Source organism: Callionymus lyra, chromosome 3 (genome assembly GCF_982586985.1).
Source record: "Callionymus lyra chromosome 3, fCalLyr1.hap1.1, whole genome shotgun sequence".
NCBI lineage: Eukaryota > Metazoa > Chordata > Actinopteri > Syngnathiformes > Callionymidae > Callionymus > Callionymus lyra.
The window spans coordinates 27,407,924-27,423,544 of NC_141820.1; the positions used below are offsets into that span (position 1 = coordinate 27,407,924).

Consider the following 15,621-nt stretch of genomic DNA (forward strand, 5'->3'; position numbering starts at 1 on the left):
ACACTTGTAAACCGGAGAGAATTGAATCTGAATAACTTGCAGAACCTAAAAAACCTTGACTTGTTCTGTTGTTTGGACTTGCAAAACCTTTATTTTTATTTATTTTTTATGAAAAATTGCTGTATTGCTGTGGCTAATTGGAAAAAAAACAATTTCAAAATCAAATAAAGTTATACCTAAAAAGCTTCTCTGAACTTGTGTTTTAATCTCATTCACGATGTCAGAGAAGAGATAACAAAGCCAAAAATGTCTTTTGATCAAAGACAGATATTTGATCGGCACCAGTAAGTTCATAAAATGTCAATACTTAAAAATAAAGGTTGCAGAGTACAATAAAAAACATTGTATTCCAGCCATAGACCTATAGGTTTGCTCACCCCTGTCATACCCTCATCATTGTCAACCAACTCCCACGTAAAATTACTTTTTTTCAAGCACCTGTTTGGTCTATGAATGGTCCAAAAAACAGCATGTTTTAATTTGTGTTAACAGGCTAGGAATCAATATGTTTAGCTTTACTACATGTACTTTCATAATCCATTATAAAACATTTGCAATTGTCATTAACACTACACATTTTATTACTCGGTTGTTTTTTTTAACTTCTGTTTATTGTCAATTCACATCAACCATAGATGACATATCCATAATATGTAATAAACATACAACAGGGTATATTCCTATTCAAGTCACCCATCAGGTGATCACAGAAACACAATAATACAAAGGCGAAAACGAAAACAGACGGGAAAAAAACATAAAAAACAACCTTTAGCTTGAGACCAATTGAGCTAGAGCTAAACATTCAGTTTGACAGTATCTGTATTCAGATGATGCACCTCAGTATATACGACTCCGTTTTAATGTATTGTAGTCTTTTAAAGTGTTATGGTCATTTACTGTCTTCCACTGCTTCTGTCTTTTAAAATGCATTTACTTGTTTACTGCTGTGTGTCATGTCTGCACTAATTTGTTAAATGTCTAATTTAAATGTTTTTCAAATTTTCATTAATATGATCGTAGAATATAAATAATACTTCCAGTCATAGTAGCATTAAATACGTGGAAACATGACATAACTATACAGATACATTTTAATTTGTTTTTACAATGTAGTACACTTTGTTAATGATATAAATAAATACAAATAATGAGGTTGAATTGTCAGCAAAAGTGGAGACGATGGCACAAGCAATTCTATGACTAATTAAAAACACATTTTTTCATCCATCCTTCGAGCAGCTGCTGCTTATTTGTGTTTACTTGTTTGTTCGGAGCGTCAACAAGAAAACAGTGCACTGTCTCTTTAAGGGCGAGCGCTGCTAGCTAACCGCCCTCTGCTTGTTATTTTCAGCATCAAGATGGCAGTCGTCCCTGAGAGCAGAGTTCTTACTTTCAGCGTTTTTAAATGGAGTTCTTATTCCTCGACATATTTGCCCGAGTAAGTCCCTCGCCCGTCGCCTGGTCCCGCACACAGTATTCGCTCGTATAGTTCCACCTGACCCGGTCCATCGCTGCTGGTCGCGGCCGGCCTCGCTCATCTGCCCGCTCGTTAGCAAGTGTTAGCAAGTGTTAGCTCAGGCTCGGGGATTTGGGACGTTTGATTTTCACATCTTCGCATCCCTTTCGATTTAAAATGCAAGAAAACTGTCGTTAAATAAAAGGTTTATTGTTCAATTTTTTCGTGTTATTACGCATTTATTGTTTTGAGTTTAATCTTTAATGTATTCTTTTAATTGTTGACAAGTCCCACCTCTAACGTAAACACATACCGCAACACTATCTGTTATGTATGTTTTATAAGTCTGTTAGGTAATCTAAAGCCATTTACTTGAATATATGAATCACATTTATTTGTTTAAATAACGAGATTCTACAAATGTTTTAACAATAACACCGGAATGACTTATTTAACCTTTTGTTTTGAATCTGCTGTGTGCAGCCGTGTGATAAACAAGCGTCTACTTTAGCTCAACCGCTGTTCACAGAAATGAAAGCTTGTTTTAAATGTATATCGTCCAGGCTTTTTGAAAATATGTTCACAGGAATTTACGAGTTATTCAAACCCGCTGTTCCACTTGTCTATCACAGAAAATGTCAGTTACAGCATAGCTATACCTGGTCTGCTCTATTCGAGTTAGTCAGTATGTAAACAACGAAGTATTCAGGTTTTATTTCAAATGATTTGTCTTATAATATTTGTCACAATCGCAAAACTTTTTTTAAATTCTCAGATTGCTTAGCCATGACCTGGTTTTAACGTGTGTTTGCATTCTTTCTTCAGAAACATTTTGGTGGACAAACCTAACGACCAGTCTTCCAGGTGGTCTTCAGAGAGCAACTACCCTCCACAGGTAAGTCCTCTGTTCTCACTGACATGAACCATAACAAACATTGTCGTTTTTAACACTGATATGTATCTTTAATATTTTACCTAAAGCTCCATCTGCATCTTAAACCCCAATATCGTTTTCCCTTTACCCTGAGGTGTCCAAAATTGAGCATGTTTTGTTTGCCGTTGCCTTTTTAAAAAATCTCATTGTAGCAGTCAATGGGTGGATGTTATGACACTTTGGCGCCTGTATTGTCTAGCAGTAAATGGCCAGAGGAGGTTGCCGGGCAACCAGCGTAGACCTGATGTTTTTCTCGCTGAAAGCAGGTTGTAATAATGAGAGAAAGCATCCCAGAGTAAACATGTAATTGCCTTTTCTTTTCGTAGTGCTGAAGAAACGAGCATCTTGTTGTGGCTTATCATTTTGCTCATTGTCGTTTCTATGACTTATATGTTAGTGGTCAATCAAGGATGAACAAATGTATTGTTGTGTAACTTATTAGGTTGAATAAAGAAAAAAAACTCTTTGATTTCTAAACATTTATGAATCATCAAAGGCAAGGCAAATAATTGTTTAAAGAGGTCGTCTACTACCATAGTAACCTGGACTTCAAAGGAACGTTTTAAAAAATATATATATATATTTATTTAGTTTAGTTATTCATTTAGCTTTCAAATCATGTTTTTTTTGTACCATAGTGCTTTTATATTTTAAGTGTGTATAAAATAAAAATTATTGGATGTACAGTACTGTGCAAAAGTTTTAGGCAGGTGTGAAAACTTGAAAAATTTGCTCTCAAAAATATTAATAGAAGTTGTTTATATTTATCAATTTACAAAATGCAAAGTGAGAAAACCAAAGACAAATCTAAATCAAATCAATATTTGTTGTTACTACCCTTTGCCTTCAAACCAGCCTCAATTCTTAGAAGGACATTTGCACAAAGTCATGGGTTTTCTAGGATTCTAGTGATGCGTATGATCAACCAATGATACCAAACAGTTGCTCATGATCATCAATTTCACAAGTAGGTTGAAACACTAACTGAAAAAGATACAGCTGTATAGGAGCATAAAACTGGGTGAACAGCCAAACTCTGCTACCAAGCTGAGGTTGTGGACGACAGTTTCATGTCAAAGGTCGTACACCATGGAAAGACTGAGCACAGCAACAAGACACAAGGTAGTTCTACTGCATCAGCAAGGTTGCTCCCGGATAAAGATTTCCAAGCAGACTGGGGTTTCAAGATGTTCAAGGTCTTTTGAAGAAGCACGAAGAAACAACGTTGAGGATCGTAAACACAGTGGTCGGCCGAGGAAACTTAGTGCAGCAGATGAAAGACACATCAAGCTTATTTCCCTTCGAAATAGGAAGATGTCCAGTCGTGCCATCACCTTAGAAACCAGTGGGACCAGGTACACCCATCTACTGTCCGGAGAAGTCTGGCCAGAAGTGGTCTTCATTAGGGCTGAACGATTAATCGCATTTGCGATATAATCGCGATATTCTTCATGGAAGAGTTGCAGCCAAAAAGCCATTCCTCCGACATGGAAACAAGGCGAAGCGACTCAACAATGCTCGAAAGCATAGAAACCGGGGTGCAGAAAAATGGCAGCAGGTGCTCTGGACTGATGAATCAAAATTTGAAATATTTGGATGCAGTTTGTTCGCCAAAGGGCTGGAGAGCAGTACAATAATGAGTGTCTACAGGCAACAGTGAAACATGGTGGAGGTTCCTTGCAAGTTTGGGGCTGCATTTCTGCAAATGGAGTTGGATATTTGGTCAGGATTAATGGTATCAATGCTGAAAAATTCAGGCAGATACTTATCCATCATGCAATACCAGCAGGGAGGCGTATGATTGGCCCAGAATGTATTCTGCAGCAGGACAACGACCCCAAGCATACGGCCAATGTCATTAAGAAATATCTTCAGCATAAAGAAGAAGAAGTCCTGGAAGTGATGGTATGGCCCCCACAGAGCCCTGATCTCTACATCATGGAGTCTGTCTGGGATTACATGAAGAGACAGAAGGACTTAAGAAACATCTACAGAAGATCTTTGGTTAGTTCTCCAAGATGTTTGGAACAAGCTACCAGCTGAGTTCCTTTAAAAACTTTGTGCAAGTGTATCTAGAAGAATTGATGCTGTTTTGAAGGCGTGGGTGGTCACACCAAATATTGATTTGATTGACATTTCTCTTCTGTACATTCACTGCATATTGTTAATTTATGAAAATAAACTATTAACATTTCCATTTTTGAAAGCATTCTAAGTTTACAGCATTTTTTCACACCTGCCTAAAACCTTTGCACAGTTCTGTATATATATTTTTTAATTTAAATATAACATACACATATTCACAGTGTTTGTTTTTGTTGCCATTAAACAAACAACTAGATCCTCAACAACTGAAGAAATAACAAAATCGCAGTTATGACTGAGGATTTTTTATTTTATCTACAGTATCTTCAAGAGTCATGTGGTCTGTATATTCTGCTATGCCCGACTCAAGTTCTCAGATAATACTCACGTAGGGTGCATCTAAGTCTAATGCCAAAGCACAAACTAAAATTAAATAAAAAATAAAAAAAACTTTTTAAAAGGAGGAAGATCCTGCCAATGATCTTTTAGGTATATTATTGTAATCACACAATTATAATTATACCATTACATTATTAAAAATAAAATTTAAAAGTTTTATTTTGTTTTGTTGTATATGATTAATAAAGATTCCTAAAATGACTGTCAACTATATATTTTTGCAACAAGTCAAGTACTGAGGAATCTTCATACGAAAAATGAATTTAATAAATATATAAAACATAAAGATACAATATGTTTTAACCACAACATGGTCATTTCACGATTCTGCACTCAAAATCTTTATACTGACATTCATTTGCATTCTACCTCTTTCCCGTAGGAGTGACTAAATGTTGCTCTTGAAGCTTTAATAAAACGTCCCTGAGCTGACGTCAATGAGAATCCTGTATGTCGTTTAGCATCACTTTGTTAGTAGATTAACAAGCTGTGGCTTTTCAATCAGGCAAATAACCCAGAGTGCATGATGCACTTCTATAAATCGTGTCCTTGAAAACCTACTGTCCTACTAGTTACTCTCAAATTGAAGGCGAGAACATCTCCAGGAACGAACAACAACTGCTCTAGTCATTGTTTGTTAAATAACTGTTGCGGACGGTGGCTGAAAGTGAAATCTTACCTGTCATTGTTCCCTGTTTACAAGTTCCTCATCAGCGCTTGCCTGTCCTTCGTTGCAGTTTCTAATCCTGAAGTTGGAACGGCCCACGATCGTTCAGAGCATCACCTTCGGGAAGTATGAGAAAACCCATGTCTGCAACCTGAAGAAGTTCAAAGTGTTTGGTGGGATGAGTGAACAGAACATGACAGAGCTTTTGTCCAGGTGAGGGCGTCGACTCCACACTTATCAGTCGTTTTTCATCTTGATCATGATTATTTTATACATTTGATGAGCTGTCATGTGATGAGGAGGCACACGTTAATTAAAAAAACAGATTCCACTTGGTTTTTGGATGGAAAACATTTTAAAAAACAATGTATACCATCATAAGTTGGACTGTAGTGTTAAAAAAATATTGATATTGTCTAACCTTTATTATTTTATTATTTAAAATGTTCTTGACTTTAGCAGTTGGATTCAAAAAACACTGGCTCATTTTTCTTTCAATTAGTTTTAGTATTATTCATTTGAAAAGTAAAATCCTCAAGATGAAGAAAAACTAAATAAAATAAAAAATGCTAAACGTATGCAACAGTACAATTAAAATGTTAAGTAAGGTTTAAAGCTTTAATCAAACCTACTTGGATTTCTTCCGCCTCGTTTCATGACATGAAGCATGAAAAATGTAGAGGGCCCTCAAACACGTCAGTATACTCACAGACGTGATGGTACATAAATAAATCAAAACCGTGTACTTTAAGAACATTTTGGCTGTCAAAGAGTTCAACATTTCAGGTTTTGTTGTAGTCTCAAATTAATGATACAACTACATTCCTAAACTGGAGAAAAATAAAAGCATTTTTGTCTTCTCCTTGATTCCTTCCTAGTGGCCTTAAGAACGACTACAACAAGGAAACATTCACCTTAAAGCACAAGATTGACGAGCAGATGTTTCCCTGCCGGTTTGTCAAAATAGGTGAGTTTGATCTTTGTGCGTCATCTTAAAAAATTCAACTTGTTCAACTTCATTTCACGGTTCTTTTCCAGTTCCCCTGATGTCCTGGGGTCCTAGTTTTAACTTTAGCATCTGGTACATTGAGCTCCACGGAGTAGAAGATCCCAACGTGGTGCAGCCCTGCCTTAACTGGTACAGCAAGGTGAGAGGATTTTTCCGTGAAGATGCTATTGGCTTCACTCTTGGACACCCTACTTCTGACACCACTTGTAGCAAAGCGTGTGTGTGCATTTGTTTGTCATGGAAACGTACATGTACACCTACAAAGTGTGATTAGTAAATATGTATGTATGTATGTATTTTAAGAACATCTTTTTACTTCATAATGTTTTCCAGCTATTTTAAGCTGTACTTAACCAGTAACAAGGTTAACTAAAGGATCATAATAAAATCTACCAAAGGTATTTTGATAGATTGGTTTGTTCAGGGAGGCCTAATGCATCAATCTTCTTCAATCTCTAGTGTTCTCCTTTTCTTTTAATTCATATATTTGTAATTCTATTTTAAGGTCTAACACACCAGTTTTTAGTTTTGGGTCAGAGATAGAATTGCGTTCTGTTGCATTCTTCACTATCATGTAGTCAAGTGCACTTGTAGACTCTGCAACTGGAGATAATTGTTTTCATAACTATGCTATTACACTGTTCTTACAGTGGAGGGCGCCACAAACAAATATGTTAAATCTAATGCTGGTTAAACATGTTTGTTTTTTTAAGTCTGAAACTTAAGTAAACTATTGAGCAGTGTGTGGGACAAGTTACCTATTGAATTGTGTGGGATTACAGTACAGAGAACAGGAAGCCATCCGCCTTTGCCTCAAGCACTTCCGGCAACACAACTACACCGAAGCCTTCGAGTCGCTACAGAAGAAAACTCGGATAGCACTTGAACACCCCATGCTCACCCACCTGCACGACCGTCTGGTGCTACAGGGCGACTTCGACGCCTGCGAGGAGCTCATCGACAAAGCAGTGAGAGGTACGGCCGCCTCTTGACTTCTACCTTGACGTCCACTTTTTCATCCACTTCATTGATTTTTGTGGTTTCGTTTTTTTTTTGTGGCTGCAGACGGCTTGTTCAACCAGTACATCAGTCAGCAGGAATACAAGCCGTGCTGGAGCCAGATCATCCCAAAATGCAACAAAGGTACAAGCGCCCAAGAAATCAACCGAGACGACATGAACAGTGAGAGCAATCATTGATGCGGGAGTTCCCGTCCAAATATGTCAATGACGCCGTGTGGCTCTGTTGCTAAAGCTGCTCTCCCTCCCTCTTTCACAATCATCCTCGCCATCATCGTCATCCTTCTCTCACGCTCCATTGTCCCCGTCTTCCTCTCCTCCCGTGCAGGTGATGGCGACGACAACAGGCCGGGGATGAGAGGAGGCCATCAAATGGTTATCGACGTCCAGACGGGTGAGACGCCGGCGTTATGACTTGGCAGTTTAAGAGAGAGCGCTGACTCACGCCCTCCTCTGCAGACATATTTCCCCTTAAACAAATTATGCTCCCGACAGTTCCGCCAGACTCGAGCCGTCTTCTCGGAGGAGGGCATTTATTCTTAAAATGTTCAAGCGTCGTGACGTGACAGACTCACAGCTTTTGTTTTAGTCGCTCAATGTTCCCGTCAACGTGTCTGGCACAAGAAGCTGGTTCTGTGTTCTGATTGGCAGTGCAGATTAAGTCTGGATATAAACGTACTTATTAAAACATGAGCTTCTTCTCCTTTAAATAGAGTGCAAGTACAGTTCAACCCTTTTATGACTATAATTATTTACAGCTGACACTTTGCATTTAGATGCTATGGTTATAGAAAGTGGTAAAAATGTTCTATTAGACCATTTCCCTTTTTTTCCAAGTAACATTTTCCACTTCTACAGTTATTCAACATAAATGTAATAACAGTTTAAATGGGAACAGAAAGACAAAACAAAACAGAGGTTTTCAACTTTATGGAAGGGTATCAACTGAAAAATTGCATTTTAACAAACTACAGTGATCCCCAATGACAAATCTGCGTTAAACTCAAACACGTGAAACAACTCTGTCCAGTGGGTTGTGTATTGACAAGACTGGTGATATGATGCAGTATCATGATACAGGGGCAAAGATACAAAAACATTGCAATACTTTAAGGTACAAGAATACATTTGTAGTATTGCAATACAAGCAGACACTCTTGAAGTCGTAATTACTCATTTTGTTTTAACAAAAAATGTCCAAACACTGGCTTTGAAAGCTGTCGGAGTCAACTGTATCCTCTTGTTCTTAGTCATCTCCGGGATGAAAAGGGACTGCATTTTTCCTATAGCTGCTGTGGCCGTAATGACTGCTGCCATCTAGCGGCCAGAATTTTATTTGCAATAAAAATATGAACAAATGCTGAGAATATTTGAAAGTTGATTCTGATTTTTTTTTTTTTAAATGGTTTGATACACACTTTAAAAAAAGGAACTTTTAATCATAGTGTTAATATAATTTAAAAGTCAAATTTAAAAACCAACAAAAAAAATAATACAGTGCTGTTGAGTATCCATACACTAGGGTAAAACAAAAAACCTGCTGATATATCGGTGTCCTTTAAACTTTAAACTTGGTGTTATGGCTATACAGAAGAAATTAACCATTCAAATGAGACCCTTTCGTGATGCAAATTTCCTGTAAATGTTTCTTCAGAGACCGTGTATGTTTTTGGAGGCTGGGACGGCACACAGGACCTGGCTGACTTTTGGGCCTACAGCGTTCAGGAGAACCAGTGGGCGTGTCTCTCCAGAGACACAGAGAAAGAGGTGACTAGTGAGGAGGATCTCGTGTGTTTATTTAAGTTGATAAATCAACACCTCAATCATTTTTATCTGCCCCGTCTCCTCCAGAACGGCCCGAGTCCTCGATCGTGCCACAAAATGTGCATCGACTCGCAGCGGCGTCAGATCTACACCCTGGGTCGCTACCTGGACTCCAGCGTTCGCAACAGCAAGACGCTAAAGAGCGACTTCTACCGCTACGACATCGACGCCAACACATGGACGCTACTTAGCGAAGACACAGCGACAGATGGGGGACCGAAGCTCGTCTTTGACCATCAGGTAAGAAGACACTCGCTGCCATCCAGAGGATCAATAAAGTTTATCTATTTCACTAAAAGGTAGCACAAAAACTTCTTCCGACAAACTTCTTTACATACAACTATCTGTATCTAAAGCTCCTGCTGACCACATAAAATTAGTCAGTGGGCAGTACGTTGTGGATTACACTAATAAAATAACCTCTTACTGCCATCAACTTTTGTCGTATTTAGTGTAGGGTTACTGTTCCTTAAAGAGTCTTAAAAGGCTTTAAAATGATTGAAAATTCAATAAAATACGTTTTGGAAAAGCCATAGTTGGAATTTAAATATCTTGATTTTCAAAAGTCTTTTAAGATTGTATGCTTGTTTCAAAACAGTCTATTAAAATGGGTAAGGATGGAAAAAAAAGATGGTTTACAGATTGACAAACTATCACAATGGCATAACTAACAAAACAGTTAAGTTTACATTTATTTATTTGAGAATTAAAGAGAGTTTGTCCAACCAACATTTGTCTTCACCGTTAAAGGTGGTACCAGCAACATGTACAGTGCACGTGTATTTTGTGCAGGATATTGTATTTTTTGTTTCAATACATAAACTTTTGGGTAAAAGTGTCTCTAAACCCATGTTATTAATGAGGTGTTTTTTTGTTTTTCATTTTTTTTAATTTTGGTTGATTGTCAAGTTTTCCTTTATTTCAATTTAAAAAGTCATGAATATATTTTGCCTAAAGCTGTAGGAACCCTGTAGTGTCTAATACAAGTCTAACATGGGGTTAAGATATTGACAATATATGTAGCAGAGAGACTGAGTGTTGTCCCTGATCTGACGTTGGGTCTGTAGATGTGCATGGACTCGGAGAAGCACATGATCTACACATTCGGTGGTCGAATTCTAACGTGCAACGGCAACGTGGAGGACAGCAGGGCGTCGGAGCCTCAGTTCAGCGGTCTGTACGCCTTCCACTGCCAGGCCGGCACGTGGAGCCTGTTGAGGGAAGACTCGTGTAACGCTGGGCCGGAAGACATCCAGTCTCGCATCGGACACTGCATGTTGTTCCACATGGTGAGTCCAGCGCACTTAAAAACAACCACATGGACGCTGCCGCTCACACCCCTGTGGTGCGTCTTTTCAGAGAAACCGCTGCCTGTATGTGTTCGGGGGTCAAAGGTCGAAAACCTACCTCAATGATTTCTTCAGCTATGACGTGGATGGCGACCACGTGGAGATCATCTCTGATGGAACCAAGAAGGACTCTGGAATGGGTGAGTTCATCTTCTTACTCTTTGAACTGGTGTGTCTTCCCAGGTCCTCCACATCTCTTCCTCTAGTTCACCGCTCCACTAGAAGAACTCACATTTCTCCGATCCTTAAAACTCTTCACTGGCTTCCAGTTTCTTTCAGGATCAACTTAAAAATTCTGGTTCTTACTTTCAGATCTATTCATGGTCAGGCTCCTCCTTACATCACTGATCTGATCCAGCCTTATACCCCAGCTCGGGCTCTGAGGTCTGTGGATCAGAATCTACTGATGGTTCCTGAACACGGTTCAGGACCAGAGGAGAGAAATCCTTCCAGACTGTTGCTCCTAAGCTTTGGAACGATCTTCCTCTCCCTCTGTGTTTGATGATCTACTGACTCCTTCAAGAAACATCTTAAGACATTCTTATTTGTTCAGGCTTTTCCTTGATTTTCTGGAACTCCTGTGTTGTTCTCAGTATTATCTTGTCCTTAAAATTATATATTTTATTAAGTAGTGTTTTGATTGTTTAAGCGCTTTGTGACCCTGGTCTGGAAAAGTGCTATATAAATACAAATTACTTATTCTTCATCATCAACCTCGTCATTGTCTTCCTCTTTGTGTCCAATCATCTTTCTCCCTAAGTGTTTCTCCTAACATCTGACTTGCTTCTCATCTTTGGAGTCAATTAACCTCAGAAAGTTCATCTTGCACTCTTTGAAATCTATCACAATTAAAAATATTTTTCTTTAACCTTGCGTGACCAGCCACACTGTGTCTCTCTGTCTTTTGTTAAATTAGAATGCTGCTCAGATCCTTTCAGCGTTTGTTGCCATGGCAACGGGCTCGTATTTTATCAACTATAACGCTCTCGATAGCCTTGGTTTTTGCTACAATATTGCTGTTATTATTGCGCCGACATAGAGCGGCGCTCGGCGGAGTACTGACCCCTTGTTTAAGCTGTGTGGTTCTGACCGTCTGCTGTTCGTTGGTCCACAGTGCCGATGACGGGCTTCACGCAGCGAGCCACCATCGACCCCGAGCTGAACGAGATCCACGTGCTGTCGGGCCTGAGCCGGGACAAAGACAAGCGCGAGGAGAACGTCCGGAACTCATTTTGGATCTATGACATCGCACGCAACAACTGGTAGGAGAACAAAACTCAAAACACACACACACACACGCCTCATTTCACTGATGTTCCTGCGATTGTCGTGACGCTGGCGAAGCAGTGAAAAAGACACACAAACTCTTCACACTTCACTTGGTTCTGTGTGTGTGTGTCATGTTTTTAATCAGTGACTGGAAAAGGACAGGCCGTCCTGCTGCTGCCTGCTCTGTTCCAGCACACCGCCCGCTCTGAGCCAGACACACACTTGTGACAATGTTTGCTTGTTTTTGTTGAGCTTGTGTGTGTGTGTGTGAGTGTAGTTGACACACACACGTGGGGTTGTGTAATAGACGTTTTGCTGCGTCGCCCTTCAGGTCCTGTGTGTACAAGAACGACCAGGCGGTGAAGGAAAACCCAAGCAAGGCTCTGACGGAGGAGGAGCCGTGTCCGCGCTTCGCACACCAGCTGGTCTACGACGAGATGCACAAGGTAACACAATCGCTGGCCGAAGCGACACTTGTGAAGTCGCGCGCTTGTTTGTTTTGTGCGACTGAATAGACACGTCAGCGTTTTTGTGTTCGAATTATGAGCGAGTTCTAAATGATCCGACCACTGGGTTGAGTAAATAGAAACCATTAATATAAGTACAGAAGAACCACAATGGTGGCGCTACAGATGTGATCTCATCATCAACCTGCAGCTGATGATGTGTTGCAGTTTAACGCAGATATTTTCTTCTGCTTTTTTTTCTTTTGAAATATATTTTGCAACAAAAATATTGAACCACGCTTCAAAAGATTAGCCACAGTTATGCTAACATATATTGTATATATTTCTTTTTACTGCCATGTTGAATAGTATAGTTATAAACACTTAAGAAATGTTTTTTTGAATTATTTTATTATATATTAAAGAGTGTTTTATTCATAGACGGTGTGTGTGTGTGTGTTCCCTAGGTGCACTACCTTTTCGGTGGAAACCCGGGGAAATCATGTTCTCCAAAGATGCGGCTGGACGACTTTTGGTCCCTCAAACTCTGTCGCCCCTCAAAGGAATACCTGCTGCGACACTGCAGATACCTCATCAGGAAGTACAGGTGAGCTGCTGCAGGCTTCTTAAAAAAAAAAGCTGTGAGAGTCACCATTTCTGACGCGATTCAGTTTGATGTAACGATGAGTGTTCAAGAATCACTGCTGCGCCTCTAACGCCATCAAGTGGTAGAACTGTGCAATTGCAATTTTGTTTGTTTCATCTGGTCAGGTTCGAAGAAAAAGCGCTGTCTGAACCACTAAGTGCACTCAAGTACCTGCAGGACGACCTGTCACTCACAGTGGACCACACTAACCCAGACGAGACCAAAGAGGTACAGGCAGCCACGCAGACGCGTTGTCACGACGACAGACGAGCTGACGGTTGTTTTTGCTTCAGTTTCAGCTCCTGCCGTTAGCACTGTTCAAGTCCGGCTCAGACTTCATCCCCCTCGGTAAGAGACTCCAGCACCTCCCAACAAAACACACGTTGAAAATATTTTTCTCTTTCTTCATTTTACTTAAATGTCCAATTAAAGTCAAACATCACAGTTAGCTTAGCTATGCACTGGAGTCTAAGATTTTTCTTCTAAGAAGGGTTGCCAGGTCCAGCAAAAAATCGACAATAAACCTGCCCCAGAGAACAAAAACAATCCAAACACAACCTCTATTGTTAAAACAACACACAATAAGGCCATTTTTTTTTAAGTATTGGGCTTAAATCTAACCACTTTAGCAACAACATTGCTTCCAAGATCCAGCTACTGCTAATATCACTGTGGAATGAATGAATGAATTTACTGTGAACTTGTCAGCTGACGTCTTTTCATGCGTCCCAGGCTTCTCCGACGTGGACCAGACGTACGCTCAGAGGACGCAGCTTTTCGACACGCTGGTCCACTTCTTCCCGGACAGCATGACGCCCCCCAAGGGCAACCTGGTGGACCTCATCACCCTCTAGCGCACCGCCCACCTTCCCCCTCCAGCGCCGGTAGAGCGCCAACAAGCAGCACTGCGTGTGTTTTCTGTTTCCCTCCAACAGTAGCCAAGCACACCGTTTTTCATTTGGCACAAGCAGACCGACGAAACAGGGATCCACGTCGCCACCTGCAGGTCGCTCTCAAACCCACAGTCCGTCACAGACGAAGGTGTGTCAGCATATTTCACTCCCAAATGCACCGACATCTCGATGTTGAAGAGTGAACCCGACAGAATATCATCACTAGTTCTTTCCGACCAACTGTCGAAGTTGACTGTGAGGACGACGTCTTTAGTTTCACCGCAGATATTAACTCAAGGCTTTCCACGTCTCTGTCACTACAAACCAAAGCCTGCTCTTCTGCTACGAATGTGATGCATTCATAACAATGTGTTTCATCTTAAAAGCTACGCCGGTCATCAACAAGTCGTCATCATGAGTTTAGATCACAAAAGGTTGACAAAACGTTTCCTTTCATATTGTGATTTAGCGCATCGTTCCTGTACTGCTCAAGCTAGCTCATTGCTAAATTGCTGCTAGCTGACCTTGAACTATCTATTTTAAATTAGTGTTGAAATTGTGGAAATACAAAAAAAAAAAAGATAAATTCGTTAAGATTTATACTTTCACTATCATGGTGGTTGTAGATAGGTGGCGCTCACGCGCCATCTAACATCCGTTTGTAACTCCATCTTCATCTACTTGATACACGTTGATAACATTTTAATGTCGACTCATGCAAGACTTCAGTTTTTACTCACCAGATTTAATGCATCTATGGTTTGTTGTCCAGCTAAGACGACATCGCAGTGTGAAGAGACATGCTAATGCTGCTAGTTAGCATCGTCTCACGATCAGCTTATATTTCTACCCGAATGTAAAGTGATTAAGCAGTTTTAAATTAAATGATCCATTGTGAGTCTAAATACATTTATGGGAATTAAATGTTGAGTCTAAATTGAAAATATATTATTAGACTTACAATGATGATGATTATGACTTTCTAGCCATCAAACAATACAGCAAAACAACAGTAATATGAACTTTTGAAGTGAAAATGCTTCTCACAGAATTGATTTAATTCATGTTTGCTAACACAGAGTTAGCTACTGTGTGATGAAGTGGAATTAAATGGAGATAGTTCAAAAGGTGCATTTTTTTTTTTGCATTTCATGCAACAACATTTCTTCAATACATTCTAAGCAATTTCTTTGCTAACCAATGCCTGCCTACCTATATACAAACATTAAACTGTTCTTAGTAGTAGTTGTTTGAATCCACACTCATCACATTCTTTTTTGTCTGGTCAATGCTAAGTCGATGCTGCGTCACATCTTCAGCCGTCGAAAATCTGAGGTAGAATTAAAGAGCGACGTAGTGGATCCGTCTCGAGGCCGAGGGATCTGACTCTGTTCAGAGCTGCAGTGAAATGTGCTGACTCATGTTTGTGTGTGTGAAGGATGGTTTGGAAGAAGAGCCCAAATATGCCAAATGATGACATCATCACTTCAACACCGGTTTGATTTCTTTGATTTCCCGCCCGGCCGGAGCCCCCCGAGCCGGTTCTGTCCGTGAATGTGTCGGGAACAGGCGTGTTGTGTAATAATGTACATAAGAAATAAAGATTGTATTTTGTTCAACTC

At 39.9% G+C, this 15,621-nt stretch overlaps 1 protein-coding gene across 2 annotated transcripts; it reads left to right on the forward strand.

Moving 5' to 3' along the window:
• The first annotated feature begins 1,300 nt into the window (after positions 1–1,300).
• mkln1 (muskelin 1, intracellular mediator containing kelch motifs) lies at positions 1,301–15,618 on the forward strand. Of its 2 annotated transcripts, none has more exons than XM_087787341.1 (18): positions 1,301–1,441; positions 2,285–2,354; positions 5,615–5,757; positions 6,423–6,511; positions 6,583–6,692; positions 7,336–7,528; positions 7,619–7,696; positions 7,901–7,966; positions 9,227–9,339; positions 9,424–9,636; positions 10,464–10,685; positions 10,756–10,885; positions 11,860–12,007; positions 12,346–12,460; positions 12,928–13,067; positions 13,232–13,334; positions 13,400–13,454; positions 13,839–15,618. In XM_087787341.1, exons 1-18 carry the CDS (start codon positions 1,362–1,364, stop codon positions 13,958–13,960), a joined length of 2,190 nt encoding a protein of 729 aa, XP_087643467.1. In that variant the 5' UTR covers positions 1,301–1,361; the 3' UTR covers positions 13,961–15,618. The 2 variants fall into 2 exon arrangements, with proteins under 2 accessions (XP_087643467.1, XP_087643465.1); XM_087787339.1 differs by having other exon boundaries at positions 1,303–1,441; positions 7,619–7,735.
• The last annotated feature ends 3 nt before the right edge of the window (positions 15,619–15,621 follow it).